This window comes from Macaca thibetana, chromosome 8, assembly GCF_024542745.1.
Source record: "Macaca thibetana thibetana isolate TM-01 chromosome 8, ASM2454274v1, whole genome shotgun sequence".
Classification (NCBI taxonomy): Eukaryota; Metazoa; Chordata; class Mammalia; order Primates; family Cercopithecidae; genus Macaca; species Macaca thibetana.
In genome coordinates, this window is record NC_065585.1 from 102,458,354 (window position 1) to 102,479,473 (window position 21,120).

Below are 21,120 nucleotides of genomic sequence, written 5' to 3' on the forward strand. Positions count from 1 at the left end.
AGCAAACTCACCCTTCTCTGGCTTTTTGTCCCATTCTAGCCCTCAACAACTGGGTGATGTCCATCCTCATTGGTGGGGGTGATATTTGCTCAGTCTATGCAATTCAAACGCTAATCTCTTCTGGGAACACCATTGTCAACATACCCAGAAATATTGTTTTACCAGCTCTCTGGCCATCCCTTAGTCCAGTCAAGTTGACACATAAAATTACCTGCCACATGAGGTAAATTATTATTTCATTTACCTCCTTTCTTTAGAAAAAACAATATTCTCTTCTCCTGTCACTCTTCAGTGGTTAGGTTGGCTGGTGGAATCCCTGGGCACTTTCCAGAGTGCTCCAGACTGGGCTAAAGAAGAAGCCCAGGGTCTATTAGTTGGACTTTTGCTGAATTGTTCCATTTCCAGTTATATGAGTCTCAGTTTTCTGGGTGCACTGTGTACATAGCCTATAAAATGGAGGGGAAAGACAGAAGGGACTGATCTTAATCTTAAAAATGTGTGCACTTTCTTGCTGGATTTATTTTCCAGTCATGCCCCAATTGCCCAATCTGCCAAAACTCAAGGCTGGCATCAAACCCACTCAACTGATTTTCATTTCTCTGATAGCTTCTACCGTCTCATGCTACCATGATGTAATGATGACTCGCATGCACACATTCTGCAGAAAGTAGACAAGGAGCAGTCTCAGGTGTGATTCTTGAGTCTCCTTGAGATCCTAGAGCTGGCAGCTGTTGAGTCAATATTGCACTTCTGTGGAGTAACGACTGTGAGTGTTGAAGGCTGGAAAAGTGCTAAGAGCCTGGAGATAAAAGCCCAAAATATTAGGGTTTGCTGCTGCTGCTTTAGAAAGACCAGAGAAGAGATTTTAGTCCAGCGGGAAGAGGAAGTGTCTACTCTCCTGGGAAGCCTTCTGTCCCTTGGAAAAGCAGGATCTCATGGGTATCTTCCTCAGTTCCCTTCTAGTTCTGACCCATCTTGCAACATACAAATGTCACCTTGGAGTGAACTGGACACAGGGCCCCATGAACTCCTGCTGGGTCTCTGATCCAACCAGCACTTGGTCAGTTGTACATCTGTGGCCTTTGACCTTTGTCATGGGGCCGTGGGGTCGAGCAGTGACTGGAGAGGTTGCCCACATGAAATGTGTTACAATGAAGGATTTGGTTCATATTTATAAACAAAGTCCTAGCAATGAGAGACTTTGACATAGTTTTGCTGCATTTAGAAGGGAGGGGTAGAAGACAAACCCAAATTGCTTCCTGGCCTTGCCTTTCTGCCAGGAGCTCGCATTTCAGAGCAACAGTTGCTTTGGAGAAGTCATTTAAAAATGTATTTTAGGCTGGGCATGGTAGCTTATGCCTATAATCCCAGCACTTTGGGAGGCTGAGGTGGGTGGATCACCTGAGGTCTGGAGTTCAAGACCAGCCTGGTCAACATGGCGAAACCCCATCTCTACTAAAAATACTAAAAATTAGCCAGGCGTGGTGGTGGGCACCTGTAATCCCAGCTACTAAGGAGGCTAAGGTTGCAGTGAGCAGAGATCGCACCATTGCACTCCAGCCTTGGTAACAAGAGTGAAACTCCACCTCAAAAAATAAATGTATTTTATAATATCCTGTAGGACTCTGGTTGACTAAACATCAGACAAGGACCAGCCAGGTCAGAGCTCCATCATTGTTTCCTTCTTGCAGAAATTTAAAGTGGAATTAAGTGATGAGAAGTGCCTATTGTTCATGGACACTCTGTGTCACTGGCAGGTGAGGATGACTTGTAAATCACTGCTTTCTCTTGACCCCCAAATCAAGTGAAGGAGTGCAGGCAGGCACTGTGCAAGGATGGGTGGACAGCAGCCTGCAATTGGCTTTGCCTTTTCTGACCACGAGATCTAGAATTTTGTCAGAGCTACAAATTATTTCTCCTTTCAGCTATTGAAAAGAAAGAAAGCTAAATGGAAGATAACTGAAATGCTTTAATAAAGATTATAAGACCCTCAAAGCAAATTCTAAACCAATAGTTTGATTTAAAAGTTCTGGAAAGACCCCCGGATTTGGAATCCGGACACGTGGGTTTGAATCCCTGCCCTGTTTCTGCAAGTTCACTGTGGTCTGAATAGTGGATGAGGCCATGGGAGGGTAGAGCTCAGAACAGAGGCGCACTTGGTGGGCACTTGCTTGCTCAGTCCCTTGGGGGACTGCCATTGCTGGCCCCAGGAGTCACACTTGCTTCTTTTTCTTAGGGTCACCTATAGGTTCAGATGCCTCACCTACAGGGGGGCCTTGTTGGGGTGGGGGGAGGGAAGACCTAATACTTTCTACTGAGACCTGTTTCTGATCACAGAGGCATCATTTTGTAAGCAGGGAGTGGAGCTCCTCCCTTGACTCTAGACACTGGAATGTCTACACCAGTGGGCACGTGCTGCCAGGCTCTGCCTGGAGACCGCTCTGTGCCAGGAGAGTGCAGAGGTGCATCCTGCAGGCGCTCTCTTTAGGACCACCCTCTGGACTCTTCTTAACAATGTTCAGGGTAGGACACAAAATAGAAACAGGAAGTTCTATTGAGACACAATAGATTACACTAGTGCATTTTACTTTTATCACTCCACTCCCAGTGCATTTTATCTTGTTATTTTATCAGTTTATTATTATCGGCTAAAGTGCTTAGAATGGTGCTGGGTACTGAGTACAGAGAAGAGAGACACTTTTTGCCTCTAAGGGGCTCACAGTCTAGAGGGGAAGCAGGCAGCCAAGCACAGCATTGCAGGGGTGTATGACACCTGTGGGGCGCACACCTACGGGGGTGCACAGGGAGCCTGGGAGCCTGGGGAGGAGACACTGACCCAGCTTGGGTAAGAGGAGTAGAGGGATGTCTCAGAGAGGTGATGCTTAGCACGTGGCTGATGCAGAGGAGAGAACACAGTCTAGCATTGAACAAGACGTGAAGGGGACAGGGAGCAGGCACATTGTTGGTGGCAGCGGTGTGGGCCTCTGAAGTGGCTGGGATTGGTTGGTTGTGCAGCTGAGCCTGAGGCCTTGCCTGGTCCCAGATGCATTTACATCCAGCAGGAGTTAGCAGTTATTCAGGTTTCAAACTGGCTCTTATCAGAAACTGAGGGGTAACTGAGGTCCTGGGGAGAGTGCACCCGCTATTGGGGCCAGCTCCTCATTTGGTGAGCTCACCGCAAAACACTTTAGACTGTAGTACGTTTCACCCCGGAGTCGAGCTGCAGATCGAATGACGTCGCCAAGGACCATTGTTCCTATAGGACTAAATAGCCTGTGATGTTGCTCTTCTTTTTGCCCCTGATGCCAGCATCCAACAGGGTTCTATTATACACAGTTTCCATTATGTGGGGCTCAATAGAAAATTAGCCGAGGAACTCCCCCGGGTGCCAGGTGGCTTGTAATATCTCATTAGGAATAGCTGTGTGGGAAGAAACAATATTTTTAGCAGTGGGTAGGAAGTGTTATTGAAATGTGACTTATTTGACATTATGGAACTTAGCATCATCGGTTCAAGTCAGATGGTACTATAGTAACTGTAACCACATGGGGGACTGAGATCAAAAGAATGGGAACTAGAATTCAGCACTAGCTTTTGCATATGATTAAATAGTGTTGAACCTATCTCGGAATACAGCGTCACCAGAAACAATGCCCTGCCTAGTATTGCATACATGCTACTCAGACAATGCGTTTCTGGACGCCTGGAGGAGTTCTGAATCTTTGGGAATGGATCTGCGCTCTGACTAAAGGATGTAGCACTTTGCCAATGTCTAATGCGGTGAGGTCCACAGTAGGGCTGTGTGAGCTCTGCTTCATGGGGAGGCGAGTGAGAAGAAACGCCACAGTCAGGGTTTGCCAGGGAACAGACTTCGCAGAGTTTAGTGCTTAAGGTGCCTACCAGATGGCTCTTGGGAGGGATACCCAATGGAAGGCAGGAGCAGAAGCAGGATTGGGAAGAGGAAGAAACTGGGCTTTGGTGCAGGTACAGTAGCCTCAGCCAACTGCATGAGGAGTCGTGGAGCTGAAAAGGCCGGTCAGGGTTGGTTCATGTTGTGTTGCAGTGACTGGGCTTTTTCACCTTTGCAGCTGTCAGTTAGTAGCTGTGGGTGTCCTGGAGGAGTGTGACTTTGAGGGCATGGCCCTCTGAAGCAAGCCATTCCTGAAGGGACAGGTTGCTGAAGGCTGAGTGCCAACCATATTCTCAGCAAATCAAGGCAAGCATTTCTTCCTTGAAAGGGCACCTCAGCCATGCATCTCCCTTGTCCACCACAAGATTTCCAAGTACTTATTTTAATGTGAGTCCAGGCCACTCCATCAGTAAGCAACTCACAGCCCACTCACTTGAGAGTATCACCACTTAGTTTTGTTTGGTGGGAAATAGAAATTACTGCTTATAATAGGAACTGCTTTTAAAAATTCATACAAATATATGGGGTACATGTGCAATTTTGTTACATGCATAGAATGCATAGTGGTAACATCAGAGTTTTTAGGTTAGCCATCATTCATTAACTAATTTCTCATCATCCACACCCTCACTCTTCCAAGACTTTATTGTCTTTCATTCCACACTATGTCCATGTGTTATACATTTTTTAGCACCTACTTGTGAGTGAGAACGCGCCTGGCTTTTGAATTTCTGTGCCTGGCATGTTTCACTTAAGATAATAGCCTCCAATCCATCCATGTTGCTGCAAAAGACGTGACTTCATTCTTTTTATGACTGCATAGTATTCTATGGTAAACCACATTTTCTTTATCAATTCATTCATTGATGGACATTTAGGCTGATTCACTATCGTGACTAGTGCTGTAATTAACATACAAGTGCAGGTATCTTTCTTTTATATGGATTTCTTTTCCTTTGGGTAGATACCTAGTGGTGGGATTGTAGCTAGCGCTCAGTTTGAGGTGGAATCTCTACTTAAATGTACTTTCCAATTTGACCCTAACATCTTCACGTGTCACAGATCTCTGGGCTTTGCCATTCTAGACAAAATGCTTAACTGTAAGTTTCTGGAGGGTGCCACAAGAGGCAAGGCACACCTGAGCACAGCTGCCTGTCGCTGCCCCTTGTTTCCCTCTCGCCAGCCTCTGGGGATCTGACCTGGAAGCTGGTCTTTTTAGGCATCTCTGCACCACTGCTTCTGCTGGTCAGAGCCATAGAGGGCCTGTTTCTCCAAAGCTTAAAAGGGTGCTTTTGGTTTCTCCCTGCCCAAGGTGATTCTTCAAAGGAAGGTAGTAAATATTCTGGATGAGGCATGAGCTGCAGGGAAAGAATGTTATTTCAGGAGGTAGGGATCTCCATTTTGCCTTTTATGTACAGGGTACATTTGGATAAGTTTCATCAATTTCCAGGGTGTCTTTTCTGTATCTTTGGGAATGTGAAAGGGTTAGGTTAGATGGTCCCTAAGGCCCTTTCTGGTGCTGTGATGTTTTCATTCTTATCTCCATCATTAACGTGACCTCATTCTCTCTATGCCACTCACTTCCAATTGCCTTCATGTCCCACCCCTTCATTTTGACCTCTTCCCCTTCCAAATCCTTCCTTCACTGCCCACCTAAGTGTTCATGTCTTCTGTTTCCTCCCAGCTCTTCCCTGATGCTGGTCTTTTCCCCCATGGAGCAGCCCCACCTTTCCCCCACCTGGCAAGTGTGAGAGGGTGTTAGGAGGGGCAGGACTGGCGGCATTGACTGAGAGTCAGTCTGGCCATGAGCTGGGCAGGATGGTTGAAGACACCAATAGTTCACTGCCAGGCTTAAGGAGAGCTGACGAGGAGAGTGAGGAGTGCATTAGAAGTGTATCATCCCAGCCTGGGCAACATAGTGAGACTCCATCTTTAAAAAAATCAAAAAGTTAGCTGGGCATGGTGGCACACACCTGTAGTCCAAGCTACTCTGGAGGCTGAGGCAGGAGGATTGCTTGACCCCAGGAGGTTGAGGCTAGAGTGAGCCGTGATATGCTACTGCACTCCAGACTGGGTAAAAGAGCAAGACTCTGTCTCAAGAAATTAAAAAATAAACAAAAGAAGGGCACCACCAGCTCACAGTGATGCTTCCGTGCTGTCCCCAAAGCCAGGAACTTCCCAGCCAGGGAAAGAATCTATATCAAAATCTATATCAATACAGTCTCATTTCCTGGAAACTGGCCAACTGCTGCTCACCTCAGCTAAAAGGTGCGAAGAATGGATTTGGGGGAAGAATTTGACAGTGTAACTACATTAAGAGGTGGAGTGATGAAATGTGTGGCTCCTCCCCAGCATCAGGGCTGTTGCCAGATGGCCCAGCTGTCATCTCTGGCAAGATGACAAGACCCTGCGACTTCAATGTGTGGCACTTGCTCATTACCTGGCATCCCAGTGGTCAGGGCCATCTGCTCTGTTTGCCCCTCACAAGACGGCGAAGCAGATTCCGTAAGGCACCAACACCAATATGCCAGCGGTGAGGAGCATGGGTCTGTTCCGAACCAGAGAGAAACAGAGCAGCCTTCTTGGCAGGTGCCGCTGGTACCTGCGAGCATCCTTCTGGTCCGTGCACCTGTAAAGATGCTCCCGGTCTGTGTGCCAGGACACACACCTTGTCCTGTGATGATACTCTGCTTTCCCATGAGTTGCTTGATTCTAGCCCCCAGAAGCCACACTCTGTTCAAATGAGAAATCGAGTAGTACTGACCTGAATGAGCATTCTCAGTGAGGTCTGCACTATTTAGTGCCATGACCCAGAGAGCTGAGCTGGAGAGATGAGATCAGGTTCAGTTTCTGGACTCTCAGACCCTTGAACATCTCTGGCTTTTTCCAATGCTCCCCTACAAAGCACATAAGAGGTTTCACTGGGTAAAAAGGCACTTCGTGTTTTTTTTTTCCCCAGCCATGCCAAGTTACTCAGGTTCAAGTAGGGTTAGTTAAGGTCATGCTGGATAAATCCTGGAATCGTAGTGGCTTAGTGCTTTAGAAGTTTAGTTCCCATTGACACAAAAGTCCAGTGGGCACTAGGGGTTGGGGAAATGGAGTTCTGCTCCACAGTCATCCAGGAACCAAGGTTTTCAGAGACCCTGCCTTCTTTACCATGTGGCTCCCGAAGTTGACCAGGGCAGCAACGTCCAGCCTGCAGAAGGAGAGGAGGTTAGATCAGACAGCAGGTTTTTAAGGGCAAGGCCTGGAAGTGTGTCCATCACTTTTGTGCACATTTCATCAGCCAGAACTCAATTACATGGTGCACTAACTGCAAAGGAGGCTGAGAAATCCAGTCTGATCTTTTGTGGCCAGGAGAAAGGAAAGAAAACAATGTCTCTATTGCAGAGGGTGTGGAAGATTCAGTTCTAGAAAATAATCTCTCATCATTTTTGTCTACATGCTATCTATCCAGCCATTATTTGTGTATGTATGTATCTATGTTTCTGTCAATCAATCCATCATCTATCTAGTTTCTCTCTACCTATGTTTCTATCTATTTTTCTATCTATCATCATCATCTCACTATCACTAACATCAGTTACCATCGTTAATAACAGAATGAGCACCCGTACAACATCTTCTAAAGCAAAGCTGAGATCTGGCAACCGCTTACATCTGTCCATGTGTTTCTCTCTCATCCCTTCTGTCTTCCCCACCTAAGGCAATCGTCATCTGAATCTTGTCCTCATTTCTTTGCCAAACATTTTTAGAGTTGTATCTTTTCCTACATGTATGCCCAAGATGTCGATATTTTCATTTCAGTTGTTTTTGACATTATAAAAAGGATCTTGTAGATGTGACCTTCGGATTCAAATTTTTCACATAAATATTAGATTGCTATGATTCCTCTATATTCTGGTTTGTTGCTATGCTCCATTCATGCTGTGACTGTACCTCAGTTTTTTTATCCACTCTCCTGTAGGTGTGCTTTTGGGCTGATTACAGGCTTTGCTGTTTGAACAATGCTACTATCATCATCTCTTACATGCCTTGTGTCGTACGTGAGCAAGACTTTTTCTTGCCTGAAATTAGGAGTGCAGTTGCTGTGTTGCTCAACTTGATGAGATGATGCTTAACTTTCAGCTTATCCTCCTGTGAAAATGTATACAGGAACTTGAAAATGTATACAGGAACCTTCTCCAACTCTTGATGTGGCCAAATATGTTAAGTTTCATCAATCTCCCCATTGTTTATTGATGATCCTAATACACATGCAATAACCTTTTGATGGTTAATTTCCCATAGTGGCTGAATTCCCAAAGCAATCATTATTTTCCCAATTTCTTACTGCATCCCAAAGTAGGGGGTATCACAGGATCTCAGACCAGCTCTGAAATCTGAAAGGAAGTTCTAATGCAAAGATTTCACTGATGGGACTGATGGGGTAGGCTGCTGTGTAGACATTTGTAGGGAGTGACTGGATAGTGAGCCCCTTCCTCTGCCTTTGCAACATTTAAATTCCTGTATCTTCCTGTCTTGGCCACTCTAGATACTTTTACATGAACTCTACATTTTCACTGATTTTGGGAAGGTCAGGAGACAAATCAGCACAAAGCAGTTAGAATTCCTCGGAGAAGCCCAGTCAAGTTAATATGCGATAGAGGAGAAGGGAGCTAGAATGTCTGCTGGCTGACTGACAGCACTTGCAGCAACCTCGGAGTATGGATTCAAATAAAAATAATAGTTTTCCCTGCAGCAGCTTGGTCTGTCTGGTCGGTGCCTTCCTCTGCAGTTGAATACAGGTGCGGAACTATGCTTCCCCGGGCCCTGAATGCCATTGCGGCATTTAAATCTGCCCTCAATCTGTCTGGTTTCATAGGGGCAGTCTTGTGAAGATAAATCATGTAAACAAGTTACAGTATGGAGTACTTATTTAGAAACTGTATTTTTGAAGGCGTGTATCCACGTTGAAAGGAAGGGTCCTGTAGTCGTTCAGCTTGTTAAGAAAATCCACCTGTCTGGAGCAGCTACTTGCTTCACTCAGGTAGTCAATGCATAGTAAAGTGGGGGAATCCACGTGGGCTTTTCTCCATTGAGTGGGGGAGGGTAGGAACCTATTCTTTAAAATGTAAGTGGCTTTTCTGCCTGTGTGCACAGCCCTTTGGTGTGATGGAATGAGCGACGGGAAACCTAAGGAGCATGTTTTATTCCCTCATATTTGCTCCTCCTCTCCTCGCTTCTCTCTGCAGGCTAGTGATCTTTTCTGTTTCTCTCTGCCTCTGCTTTCCCCCATGATATGGGCTCTGTTTTTGGTCTGACTTGAAGTGGCAAACTAGTTGAAAATCCAAGCTCTCCACACATCACTCACTTTCTTCCCTCTGAAAGTGCAGAAAGAGAAAGCAGATGCTTTGGGCCCGCTGTGACTGGAGAAGGTGCTGGAGTTTATCCATTAGTGTCCTACAAAAGCACCAGCGCTTTCCCTGACAACCGTGTTCCATCGTGCTGCCCGGACCCATCAGCTGGGCGCATTCGGGCTTGCTGTGTGTCCCCGCCTGACACCTTGGGCTCTCCTCAAAGCTGCCGTGGCAGGGTGCCTTTGGAAAGCCGGACAGAATAGCTTTTGCCTTGCAGAGTCTCTGCTAGTCCCCACCTGCCTCTGGTACTCAGGTCCCTGGTCTTCTTAGGTGGAGGCAAAGGTACAGTACTGAAGCCTTAGCAAGGACCTACAGGGTAAGGAGACGTTCCAGAAGCATGACACGTGGACCTGCCAAAGCCATTGTCTTCCAGCTGGCGTGAATATTCTATTTACGTGTTGAAGCAGGTGGGAAGTCTGTCTGTGTTTATGGAGGGTGGCGTGTGCTGGAGCCCAGAATGTGAACCTTTCCCATGAGATCAGAATCTTGTTCCCTGTTGCAGACTGAGTGCTTAGAGCAGCACCAGCCATGTAGTAAATGCTCAATAAAAATTCGTTTCATGAATAAAGACAGAATCCAAGTGATGTTGTACATCCAGGACTTAAGCAGAGGCCATTTGGTGAGTTACATAGAAAATCTGTGGGATTTTCGTATAATTTACAGTGAAAATCTGAAGCCTGGAGCTGCGCTGGTCAGCACCTGCTCTGCTCATGCCCCCTGGAGTCTACAATTCAGACTTGTCCACGCAGACAAAGACAAGGGATCAGAGAGGGGAGAGGTGGCAAGGAATCAGCTGCATGGGTCTGCCCTTGGAGGTTGGACCAGAGAACCACCCTGCAGGCTGGGGCTGCCTTCGCTGCTCTGCTTCCCAGATGTCATCAGGCCAGCCTGTGCCATGTGAGACTGACAGCTATGGTTCCACGGCCCGGGGCTGGGGTGAGGCACATGTGCCCAGCAGTGGCCGCTGCCTCTGAGTCAGGAATCAAACAGCCTGGTTTTATAAGTGAAGAAAATGGTGCCATTAAAAGGCAATTATTCAAGTGGTGTGAGTCAGCGATGCAGCTCCTGGCAACGCCAGGCAGGAGAAGGCAGTGGTGTGGGCATTTTTCTCTCCCTCTCCCTCTCCCTCTCTCTCTTTTTAAACAAAGCTCAGGCTGGAAAGAGAGCTTGCACCTGCATCTGGGTGATGTATCGTGAGCTACCTAGACTGCCAGATTCCTTTATCTGAGCAACATCGGGAATGGGGAAGACAGCCTCAGACCAGAAGAAAGGTCCTCATCCTGAGGAATAGGAATTGAAAATGTCCCTCAAACTGGCTGTGTACTTGACCTTCACCCTGCTCGCAGATGCTGCATGGGGGATTCCCCTGCCTGTCAACCCAGGTGTTGTGTGAATGAAAGAAAAGTGTGTGCTGGAGCCGGTGGCCCCGGGAGTGAGGGTCAGACATTTTCCCCTGTGCTGCACCCCAGCTGCCTGCTGTTCCCTTTCTCTGGCATGATTTTGTGGAAGACCAAGATGATTTCATTTCATTTTTTTTTTTTCCCGGAGTGCAGTGGTACAATTTCAGCTCACTGCAACCTCTGCCTCCCGGATTCAAGTGATTCTCCTGCCTTAGCCTCTGGAGTAGCTGGGATTATAGGTGCACGCAACCACTCCAGGCTAATTTTTGTATTTTTAGTAGAGATGGGGTGTCTCCATGTAGGTCAGGCTGGTCTTGAACTCCTGACCTCATGATCTGCCCACCTTGGCCTCTCATAGTGCTGGGATTAGAGGCGTGAGCCACCACGCCTGGCCAGATGATTTTATTTCTAGAGTACTTTTCTTGTTTCTGTTTTTCCCCCCCCTAAGTCTGCTTTGTCTGCTGCCACGGCAACCAGCCCTGCATTACCCACCTTCACGTGGAGGGAGGTGTGACAAGAACAGGACAGACCCTGCTTCCAGCCCATTCTCTGAGGCTCCTGCACCGGCAGGCCTGGCAGAGATGTTTGCGAAAACCACTCGCTTGCCTCCCGAATCTTTTTCCTGTTGTTGGTAGACAGCCTAGAGAGCAAGGAGTTTTTTCTTTCCTCAGAAGGACAGTGGCAGGGGGAAGGGAGCAAACATCAGGCAACAGCCACCAAAGCACCAAATATGGGTTTAAGGTTCAGGGAATAAAAACTTGAAATGATAATAAAAGGGCAAACCAAGTCTGGAAACAAGTCTGCCCTCGCTCCCGTACTCCCCTCCCTTCTGAGCAGAGTCTTATCCCCTCTTCTTTGTTTTAATAAATCAAAGTAGAAACAAGTTCAATTGCTTTTTTGAGATGAATAATTTTTAAATTGGGCTGAGTTTAAACAGCAGTGGAAGTCCTCCTGTCTGTTTCACATTCATAACCAGGTCATAGTTCATCTTAATTGGTAGCATTTTTAGTCTGCTGTGGAGTTTGTCAAAACTGAAGGAGAGAAAAGTTCAGTCTCTCTGCCTTCGGTTCTGGGAGCCAGTGAGCTGGCCAGCACTGCCAAAGGCAGCTGGGCTCAGAGCCAGGCTGTTTGGTGGTGGCGTGGGTGGGCAGGGGGCATCCTCTGGTGGGAGGTCCCAGACTGAGTGGAGAAGGTCCAGCAGGACTGGGCAGAGGGCACCGTGGCTTTTTGAGGTGTCAGGCCGCATTGGAGGGCAGCAATAGGTCATGGATCTACCGAGGGTGGGTAAGGCTGCAGAGGTGCAGAATCGTAGTTGTGCAGGCAGAAGCAGAGCTAGAATGTCCAGGCCGTGGTTAACGTGTCTCAGCTCAGTTCAGGCAAATGCAGAAAAGAGAGTCTGAGCACTGAGGTCAGAAACAGCTTCCAAGGCTCTACCTGGACAGTCGAGGCTCCTCAGGCCCCAGCATATTAATTCTGCACCGAGTGTCTATCCTTGGCTTTCCTTTATGAATTTTTATGGTGGTCCCTAGCTGGAGGTGGCAAGGGACAAACCGAAGGGCATGCCCAGTGCTGAGGACAGATGCCCAGGGTAGGGGTAAAGGCTGTGGGCACAGGGGTCGGCCCTGGCTTGGAAAACTGAGCACCACTTAGGAGCTGAGTGACCTCTTGATGAGTTACTTAATTGCTAACTTTGAGTCTTCTCATTTAGGCAAGTCTACACAGCTCTTTGAGGGAATTAAATTGGTTGATTTATATAAAGTCCTCAGCACAGGGCCTGGCTCAGGGGAAGCACTTCAGTGAAATCTTTATTCCTTCTGGGTCATGAGCTCTCACAAGGGGCCAGGTCCTGTTGGGATCATCATTAGAGGAGCCGCAATCCCTGATACTGGAGAGCTTGCACAGTCACACGGAGTGGCAGTTTGGAAATTCAGAAATCCTACCCTAAAGGCAAGAGCTGCTCTTTAGTTGAAGTGCCCGTGAGTCTTAAATTGTATCTTTAAAGGGCCAGTGAAGTATGGTATGGGGGGAAAGTAGGTTATTAGATCTTCTAGAGAAGCTTTATAAGGAAATAGCCCAAATCGTAACAGAAGGATGCCCACCTGGTGGGGAACACCAAGCCAAGGTCTTCTCTCCCCAAGGGACTGGGCTGGAGGAGGCGGCCACCTGGGGCCTGCCACGGTGAGTGCTGTGGGTTCTGTTTGCTGGAGTGCCTGGGCCTCTGCCATACTTTGATTGACATACTTCTCCCTTTGCATCCCCTTGGGAAGCAGGTCATGGGAGGTGAGCACCCATGGGAGGATGAGAGGGTGAGACAAAGTTCTCATCAAACTTCTCCGTCTATCAGGGTCAGCGCCTTGTGACAACAAAAATAGATTTTTAACGTTTATGCAGTAAGGGGTCTTCACAGGCCCAAGTTTCAGCTGGCAGGAGGAGTGGGCAGCTGCATTTCAGTGGAAACGAGCCATCTTTGTGGATGGCATTGTTGACACAAAAGAGAAAGACTATAATAGCAATAAAAGCTATGATTTCAGTACACCGACTGTGTTATCTTCCCTCTTAGCCTTTCGTGTGGTTCTATTTATTATTCTTCTTAAATATTTACAGCATTCCTCTGAAAATAAGAATAATGATAATACAAAATTAATAATATTAATGATAATGATGGTAATATCCCCTTTTTGCGTGTCTCTGCTATGCCACAGTCTGTGCTAGATGGTTTATCCACATTATTTCTAATCCTCACAATAACCCTGTGAGAATTTTCCTCCCATTTTACAACTAAGGAAATCAGGGCTCAGTGAGGCTGTGTAAGTTGCTGAACAACCTAGTTGGCAAGCAACCACGCCTGGATTTGAACCAATGTCTTTCCCTCTGAAGAGCCCTGCATGGGTTTTGGGCTTTCTGAGTCAGAAGTTATTTCAGTACCATCAGAAATGGAATGGAATGAAGAATATTAATCTTTTTAAAATAATGCTTTTGTTTCCTCTGCACAGATACCCCAAAAGACACCTGTGCTTATATGTTCATTGCGGCACTATTTATAATAGCAAAGTCATGCAACTAACCTAAATGTCCACCAACGGTTGATTGGATAAAGAAAATCTGGTGCATATATACCATGGAATACCACACAGCCGTAAAAAGAATGAAATAGTGTCCTTTGCAGCAATAGGAATGGAGGTAGATGACATCACTTTAAGTGAACTAACTCAGAAGCAGAAAATCAAATATTGCATGCTCTCACCTATAAATGGGAGCTGAACAATGGGTACACGTAGACATAAAGATGGAGAGAAGGGCAGTGGGGACTCCAAAAGTGGGGAGGAGTGGAAGAGGTAGTGAGGGTTACACCATTACCTAGCAGGCACAGTGTTTAATATTTGAAGGATAGGTGTGCTCTCCCCACTATTATGTAATATACATATGTAACAAACAGGCACCTGCACCCCCTGAACCTAAAATAAAAATTTAAAAAGAATATGACTCTTTTCCATGAAGCCCCAGATCTCTCTGGAGTTTTAGCCTGCATTCATTCCTTCAATCTGTTCTTGAGAAGCAGAAAGAAGCAGAAAGGAAGGTTTCATATCTGCATCTGAGGATCCTGAAAAAGGCCATTTCTTGCACCTCAAGAAACATTTCGGGACCTGGCTGTTCTCCCCCAGCCTCTTTTTCTTCCATCTAGGTTTTGAGATTCTCTTCCTTGCATTTTTCTGCCTTCCTCCTTATGTTAAATTATTCCAAATTAGCCCCACCAATGCCCCTCCTATATATCTTCTCATGCCTAGTGGTAGTAAGATTTTTCTCTGTGCCAGGGAAAAGAATTAGCTTCTGAGTTGGAACTCATTTCTCTCCACTCTAATCCTATCCATCCTCAAATTTTCAACCCTAGTAGAACTTTCTTGAAGAGATTCTTGATAATGCTTTCTGTCTTCTCAAATCCTATATCACTTTCCATCAGCCAAATTCTGCTGGAATTAGTTGCCTGTGCCTTAGGTGTTGGTGTGTGTATGTCTCTTCTTACTCAGTAGCTCAGAAAGATTTGGAAGACAGGGATTGTGCCTCTGTTATCCCTGAGCCTCACTCATAGTAGATTTCCCCAGACCAGTATGGAATCAATAAAAGCACTCCTCCTTGATGCTCCCTTTATTTCTGATACCTAGATGCGCCTCTGAGCTTCACACTGTCGCTGCTATACACATGGATCTGTAGAAACTCAGACCCCCAGGACAGCACGTGAGAATGTGACCAGACTCCCTGCTCTAGTACTGCGTCCACCTCAGGTGGAGGCCTCTTACCTCCATTGGGGATAGCGCCATCCTCTGTGAGTACTGCAGAGTGATGAGAGGTCATTCAGATCCTCCAGTGGTTGCCTGGCAATGTGCCTGGCTTTGCAATGTGCCTTTGCAATGTGCTGGGCCTGGGAGTACAGATGGTGCTTTCTGTTTCAGACCCAGGAAATCAAATTCCTCTCTTCCTCTACTCTTCTATCCCTCCTCAGAATCTCCCAGGGGCTCATGGCACAGCACGATACAAATGTTTCCAGGGGGGAGGTCACTAGACACTGGATCTGGTGGGACAGATTGGACTGACCAGTAAGTGATCAGTGACTCTGTCTCTACTCCAGCTGCTGGAGTAGAGCATGGGCTCGTCAGGACCATGGACAAGGCTAAAAAAACTGAAATCTTGTTTTTTTTTTTTTTTTTCTTCCTTTTTCTTACCAGCTGTCTTGGTGAAGACAGTGAAGGCTAGTAAAGCTAAAATCCTCTTCTAAACAAACCGGGGGAGGGGAGCAAGTGACATCCTCCCTTCTTGGAAATTCCAGTCTTTGCATCATAAATCAGACCCTCTGGTTGTCTAAAGTGAGCTACATGGACAGAGCTCTCTCTTTCTGGAGGAAAGCCCTCATGTAAAAACCAGGTTGACACTTGTCCACTAAGTGCCTCCCACTGGAATGTAACTTGTTCAGGTATTCCACTCAGGTGTCATCGATTTCAGAGGGGTTCTTATTGCCTTTTTAAAAATTGCATACGGACTTGTTCGAACCAATATTCTTATATAAAACAGTGGAAAAAGCCATGATATTTTCTCTTCCCTTGAATTTTTTTTAGTATACACATTTTATATTCTGCCTTTAAAGCTATTTCTGTTGCACAGCTGCTTTACCGAGACTCAGACTCCTACGGGCCTGCTTGGTCCGACACATACCTTGAATATTCTTTCACAGTGTTTGATTTTTGCAGTTGGTTGTATAATGAGGAAGGAGTGTGCAGTGAATTTGGAGATTCCTATTAACGAGGTCACCCGTGAATCTATTTTCGTGTGCTTCTTTATTAGAAATAGCAGGGAACACGATAATATTTAAACACAACCACTTATAGGAGCTTGGCTTAAAAAATATACCTTAGTAAGTTTTCTTTTCCCATTTGGCATTTCAAAATGTTGTACTACAGTTTCTCATCATCAAAACGTCTCTTCTTCATTTACATTCTGGGACGTGAATAGAGACCATTACAAATGACTACGATATTGTGGGTTGGCACTGGAATTGGCAATCCTCTGCCTCAGGTAGACCATCTCTGGAGTGCCCCCATTCTGTTCTTGGTCTTGCTTTTGAAGATGGACTATAATGAAATAGACTCAGGACAAGATAGTAAGGCTGGGTAGGAAGTAGAAGAGTGTTATCTTCACTTTTCCTAATGTTCCCTTAAAGAATAATTTATGTGAATTTAGATTTGGAAGCCACATAATTTTCTAGCGTGATGATGTATCAAAGTTCATTTAACTCACTTTCTATTGTTGGATATATTAGGTGCTTACAATGTTTTGTTAATATATATAACACGTGAAAATGTCTCACATAAATTCCTTTTTATAATTTTTATTTTTGTAGAGACAGAATCTCTCTATGTTGCCCATACTGGTCTCAAACTCTCAGCCTCAAGTCATGCTCCCACCTCAGCCTCCCAATGCACTGGGACTACAGGTGTGAGCCACGGTGCCCCGCCCTCACATAAACACTCTAGGGAGGATATCTCATGAAAAAATAGAGACTGGTGTGGTCCCATGTTGTACCTAATGATAGAATCACTGAACAAAAACTACTGTGGGACAGATTTTAATTCAACCTAAGAAAAACTTAACAACTAGAGCTTCTGGCCTCTCTGGAACAGGTTGCCTTGTGGGGGAGGAGGTGAAGCTGCAGGCACAGCAGGTGCTAGACTCCAGGCCAACTGGGCCACCTGCCAGGTGTGGTCCTTCTTGAAATAACAGGCCTACGTCAACCGTGAGACACCGTGGTACCTGGCATAACTATTGCTTGCTGGGGGCATTGAAAAACCACAGGCATTATTGTCTCTTAGGAGCAGAAACTGTGAATCCTTTTGAATTGCTGAATACAAATGCCCTGAATGAGCCACTAGAGCCAGGGCCAAGGACAGAACATGAGATTGGAGTTGTTGAGGCAGATATTCTTTTATTTCAGGCAGATACTTTATGAATGTGGCCTGGTTATTTAGATCATTTCAAAAATCACCTAAAGTGAACCACAGTCCTTCATTTTGTTGCATTGCTCAGGACTTGGCCAACATCTTGCCAACATCAGCATGTTATTAAAAATATACTACTGATCCCTTTCAAATGCAGAGAGTTTTATGGTTGATATAGCACTTTCTCATATATTTCTCCCTTCACTATCACTTTCTAAGAAGGCATGGCAAATATTATTATCTCAATTTTTATATGGGGAAACTGAGGCATGGAACATTGAGTGACTCACCCAATGCCATGTGGTAGCATCAGACCTGGGATGGATCTAGCCTGTGGAAATTGGAATCATGCAAGCAAGGCAGTATTTTTGGCTATGCAAATGACTAGCAATGTAACTTTGGGCAGTCTTATAGGTAAGATGATGATGGTGGAATAAGATAAAGTCCAAAGTGTCTACCATATTGCTGTTGTCTGAGATTCTCCTGCCTCTCCATACAGCATGCTATCTACTGTGGTCTTTACTTCTTGCTTGGCAGGTGGGAGGTGAAACAAGTGGAGTTTGTGGGTTGGGTGAAGCAATAGGATGCGCTGGGGTGTGTTTCCAGGGCGGTAACATGAGATCCTTCAGCTGCCATAAGATCCGTTCCCAATAGATCGCTTTCAGAAGCTTGAGATCCTTGGCTGCATTTTGATTCCGGGTTTGGAATTTGAGAATATGTTTATTTACTTTGTCGGTTCAGTTGGGGCATGTGGTGGTGGAGGTGGCCTTTATGAATTCAACAACCCTAAATGGAGAAGAGTCAGCTTGAATAGTGAGGTCTCCCCGTGTTACAAAGTATGGGGTTGCAAGGAAAGTTATAGTTTAGTCTGATTCTATTTTTTAATTTTCTAAGTGTAACTATTTAACTCTAAGCTAGATTTTATACTGCTTAAAGGCTCTAGACAAAGCTAACTTCTTCCTTGACTACAAAAGTAAAATGTGATTGTTGAAGAAAAATTTAAAAATGAAGACAATTGCAAAAGCAATTTTCTGTCATTTCCCAAAGATAAGTGCTCTTAAAATTATGTTATAATTTCCTGGAATGTTTTTAATGCAATATACATATTTTAAAACAAATTTAGTGTAATACTATACATACTTATAGATCTCTTTTGTTAATAGTAAACCTTTTCCTAATATTCCCTTAAAGACTAATTTATCTGAATTTAGATTTGGAAGCCACATAATTTTCTAGCGTGATGATGTATCAAAGTTCATTTAACCCACTTTCTATTGTTGGATGTATTAGGTGCTTACAACATTTTGTTAATATATATAACACGTAAAAATATCTCACATAAATTCTTATTTAGAATTTTTATTTTTGTAGAGACAGAATCTATGTTGCCCATGCTGGCCTCAAACTCTTGGTCTCAAGCCATGCTCCCACCTCAGCCTCCCAAAGCACTGTGACTACAGGCGTGAGCTATGGTGCCCCGCCCTCACGTAAACTCTTGGCAAGGCATTAGATGTAAGTCTGGTATGTTCCAACAGAAAAACTATAGCGGGATTTCTATTTTTTAGGGTATAGCCACTCTGTTGGGCATTTGTGAGAAAATTATAACCTAGGCAAGTATTATAGTTAATCGATATGGTAACGTCAAGAGTGTAGGGAGACCCATCCCTCTGTCACTATTGTCAGACCTGTTACTGTGATCCTGGCTTTTCAGACGGTTAATATCCTGCATAAACATCAAAGCAGGCCAGGCGCGGTGGCTCACGCCTGTAATCCCAGCACTTTGGGAGGCCGAGGCGGGTGGATCACAAGGTCAGGAGATCGAGACCATCCTGGCTAACACAGTGAAACCCCGTCTCTACTAAAAATACAAAAAATTAGCTGGGCATGCCGGCGGGCGCCTGTAGTCCCAGCTACTCCGGAGGCTGAGGCAGGAGAATGGCGTGAACCCGGGAGGCGGAGCTTGCAGTGAGCCGAGATCAGGCCACTGCACTCCAGCCTGGGAGACAGCGAGACTCCGTCTCAAAAAAAAAAAAAAAAAAAAAAAAAAAAAAAGAAAAAAAACATCAAAGCAGTGGACTCATTTTTCTTTTCTGTTGATTCTCCTGTAGCCTGATGAAGTCCTCCGATATCGATCAGGATTTATTTACAGACAGTTACTGCAAGGTGTGCAGTGCACAACTGATCTCCGAATCGCAGCGTGTGGCCCACTACGAGGTAAGGACAGCGTTTCCCACTCTGTTTGCAAATGCAGAAGAGAGCAGCCCTGGTCATTGTTGTAGGACTCCAGGATCCTCCCTCTGGACTTGGGGCAGATTTGAAGAACCACAGGACTTGAACCTGTACAGTCTGAGGTCAAGGCCAGGACAAGTGTATATGTGTGGGGTTGGGAGTGAGGGTTGGGGATGTCATTGTCAGATGCTGGCTGCTTCCCAGATCCTTTTTTAAAATTTGTGTCTCAGCCCCTGGAGACTCTGCTTGGGCTTTCTCTACTTGTTAAATCTGTTTCTGTGCATCCACAAAGTTCCATTCAGGGATCCGGGGTGGAATGCATTGTGTCAGCTTCTGTCTCCGCCTATGACCCCAAAGATAAGCTCAGAAGACATTTGTTAACCACTGTAGGGAAAGACAGCAACAAGCGATGAAGCAGCCGTTGGCCACTTCCTCCCCGAAAATTGCTTCCACCTGATGGCCAATACCCAACATATGCTTATCACGATTAAAATGCCTTCTGCAGAGTTATAACCAAGTTTTAAAGTGCAAATACTCTCCAAAGTCATACATTAGTGGCACTGGCTCTTTAGGATGGAGGAGCAAAAGACCGCTTTTTAATCCTCTATTGGGAGCAGAGGATGAGAGCAGAGAGTTTGGCCTGTGTCCGAGGATGAGGAGGGAATGAGGTGCTGTGGATGGAGTAAAGAGAACTGGGGGATCCCAAGAGGCTGAGCGCTGCTAGGGAATGTTCTGTTTTCAAGAGAATATATACCAGTAGGAACATGAATCCTTTCCTTCCTTCCTTCCTTCCTTCCTTCCTTCCTTCCTTCCTTCCTTCCTTCCTTCCTTCCTTCCTTCCTTCCTTCCTTTCTTTTTTCCTTTCCTTTTTCTTTTCCTTTCTTTCTTTCTTTCTTTCTTTCTTTCTTTCTTTTTTCTTTCTTTCTTTCTTTCTTTCTCTTTTCTTTCTTTTTCTTTCTTTTTTTTGAGACAAGGTCTCACTCAGTCACCCAGGCTGGAGGGCTGTGGCACAAGCATAACTCACTGCAACCTCCACCTCCTGGGCTCAAGCAATCCTCCCACCTTGGCCTCCTGAGCAGCGGGGACTACAGGCACATGCCACTGCACTCAGCCAATTTTTTACTTTTATTTTTAGTAGAGACTGGGTCTCACTAAGAACATGAGTTTTCAAGTGTAAGAACTTGTAAGTAATTTTAGATTGGAAGGCTTAGCCAGCAATTTTCTTCTTGTCTGACAAGTCTGACAAATGCCAGTTGTCACTGTCATTACGCAAACTCTGGTGGGCCTCAGATTCCTCTGTGCGCAATAAAAATAATTATAATAACACACACACATATGCACCCAGAAAGACAATCAACGGGCCCTGCGTACTCCTCAGGATTTTGTGGTGACCAAATGAGATCTATCGAAATTGCGCCTGTGAAAATGCTTTGGAAGTTGTAAGGTCTACCAAACATGCAAAGTTATATGCTTATTCATCATTAACCTCTTTGCAGCAATGTTTTGATGAAAGCAAATGTTTGATGAAAATTTTAAAATCAGCATCTGTGAAAAAATTCATATAGTCATTGTTAAAAGGCAACCAAGTGTTAGCAGTCAAAAGAATTATCTAAAAAAGTCCATCGTTTGAAAGTAAGGACTTTCTAATTTCTGGGACTATGGCTTCATAAACACACACACACACACACACATATATA

The 21,120-nt window shown here is 45.3% G+C and overlaps 1 protein-coding gene across 3 annotated transcripts in view; it reads left to right on the plus strand.

Annotated features, from left to right (window-relative positions):
* Positions 1–21,120, plus strand: part of ZMAT4 (zinc finger matrin-type 4) — a 374,780-nt gene that overhangs the window by 58,046 nt on the left and 295,614 nt on the right. For all 3 annotated transcript variants that reach the window (XM_050800444.1, XM_050800441.1, XM_050800443.1), the window contains exon 2: positions 19,303–19,408. In XM_050800444.1, the coding sequence (XP_050656401.1) occupies positions 19,307–19,408 (102 nt within the window). In that variant the 5' untranslated portion in view covers positions 19,303–19,306. The remainder of the gene's footprint in view (positions 1–19,302; positions 19,409–21,120) is intronic.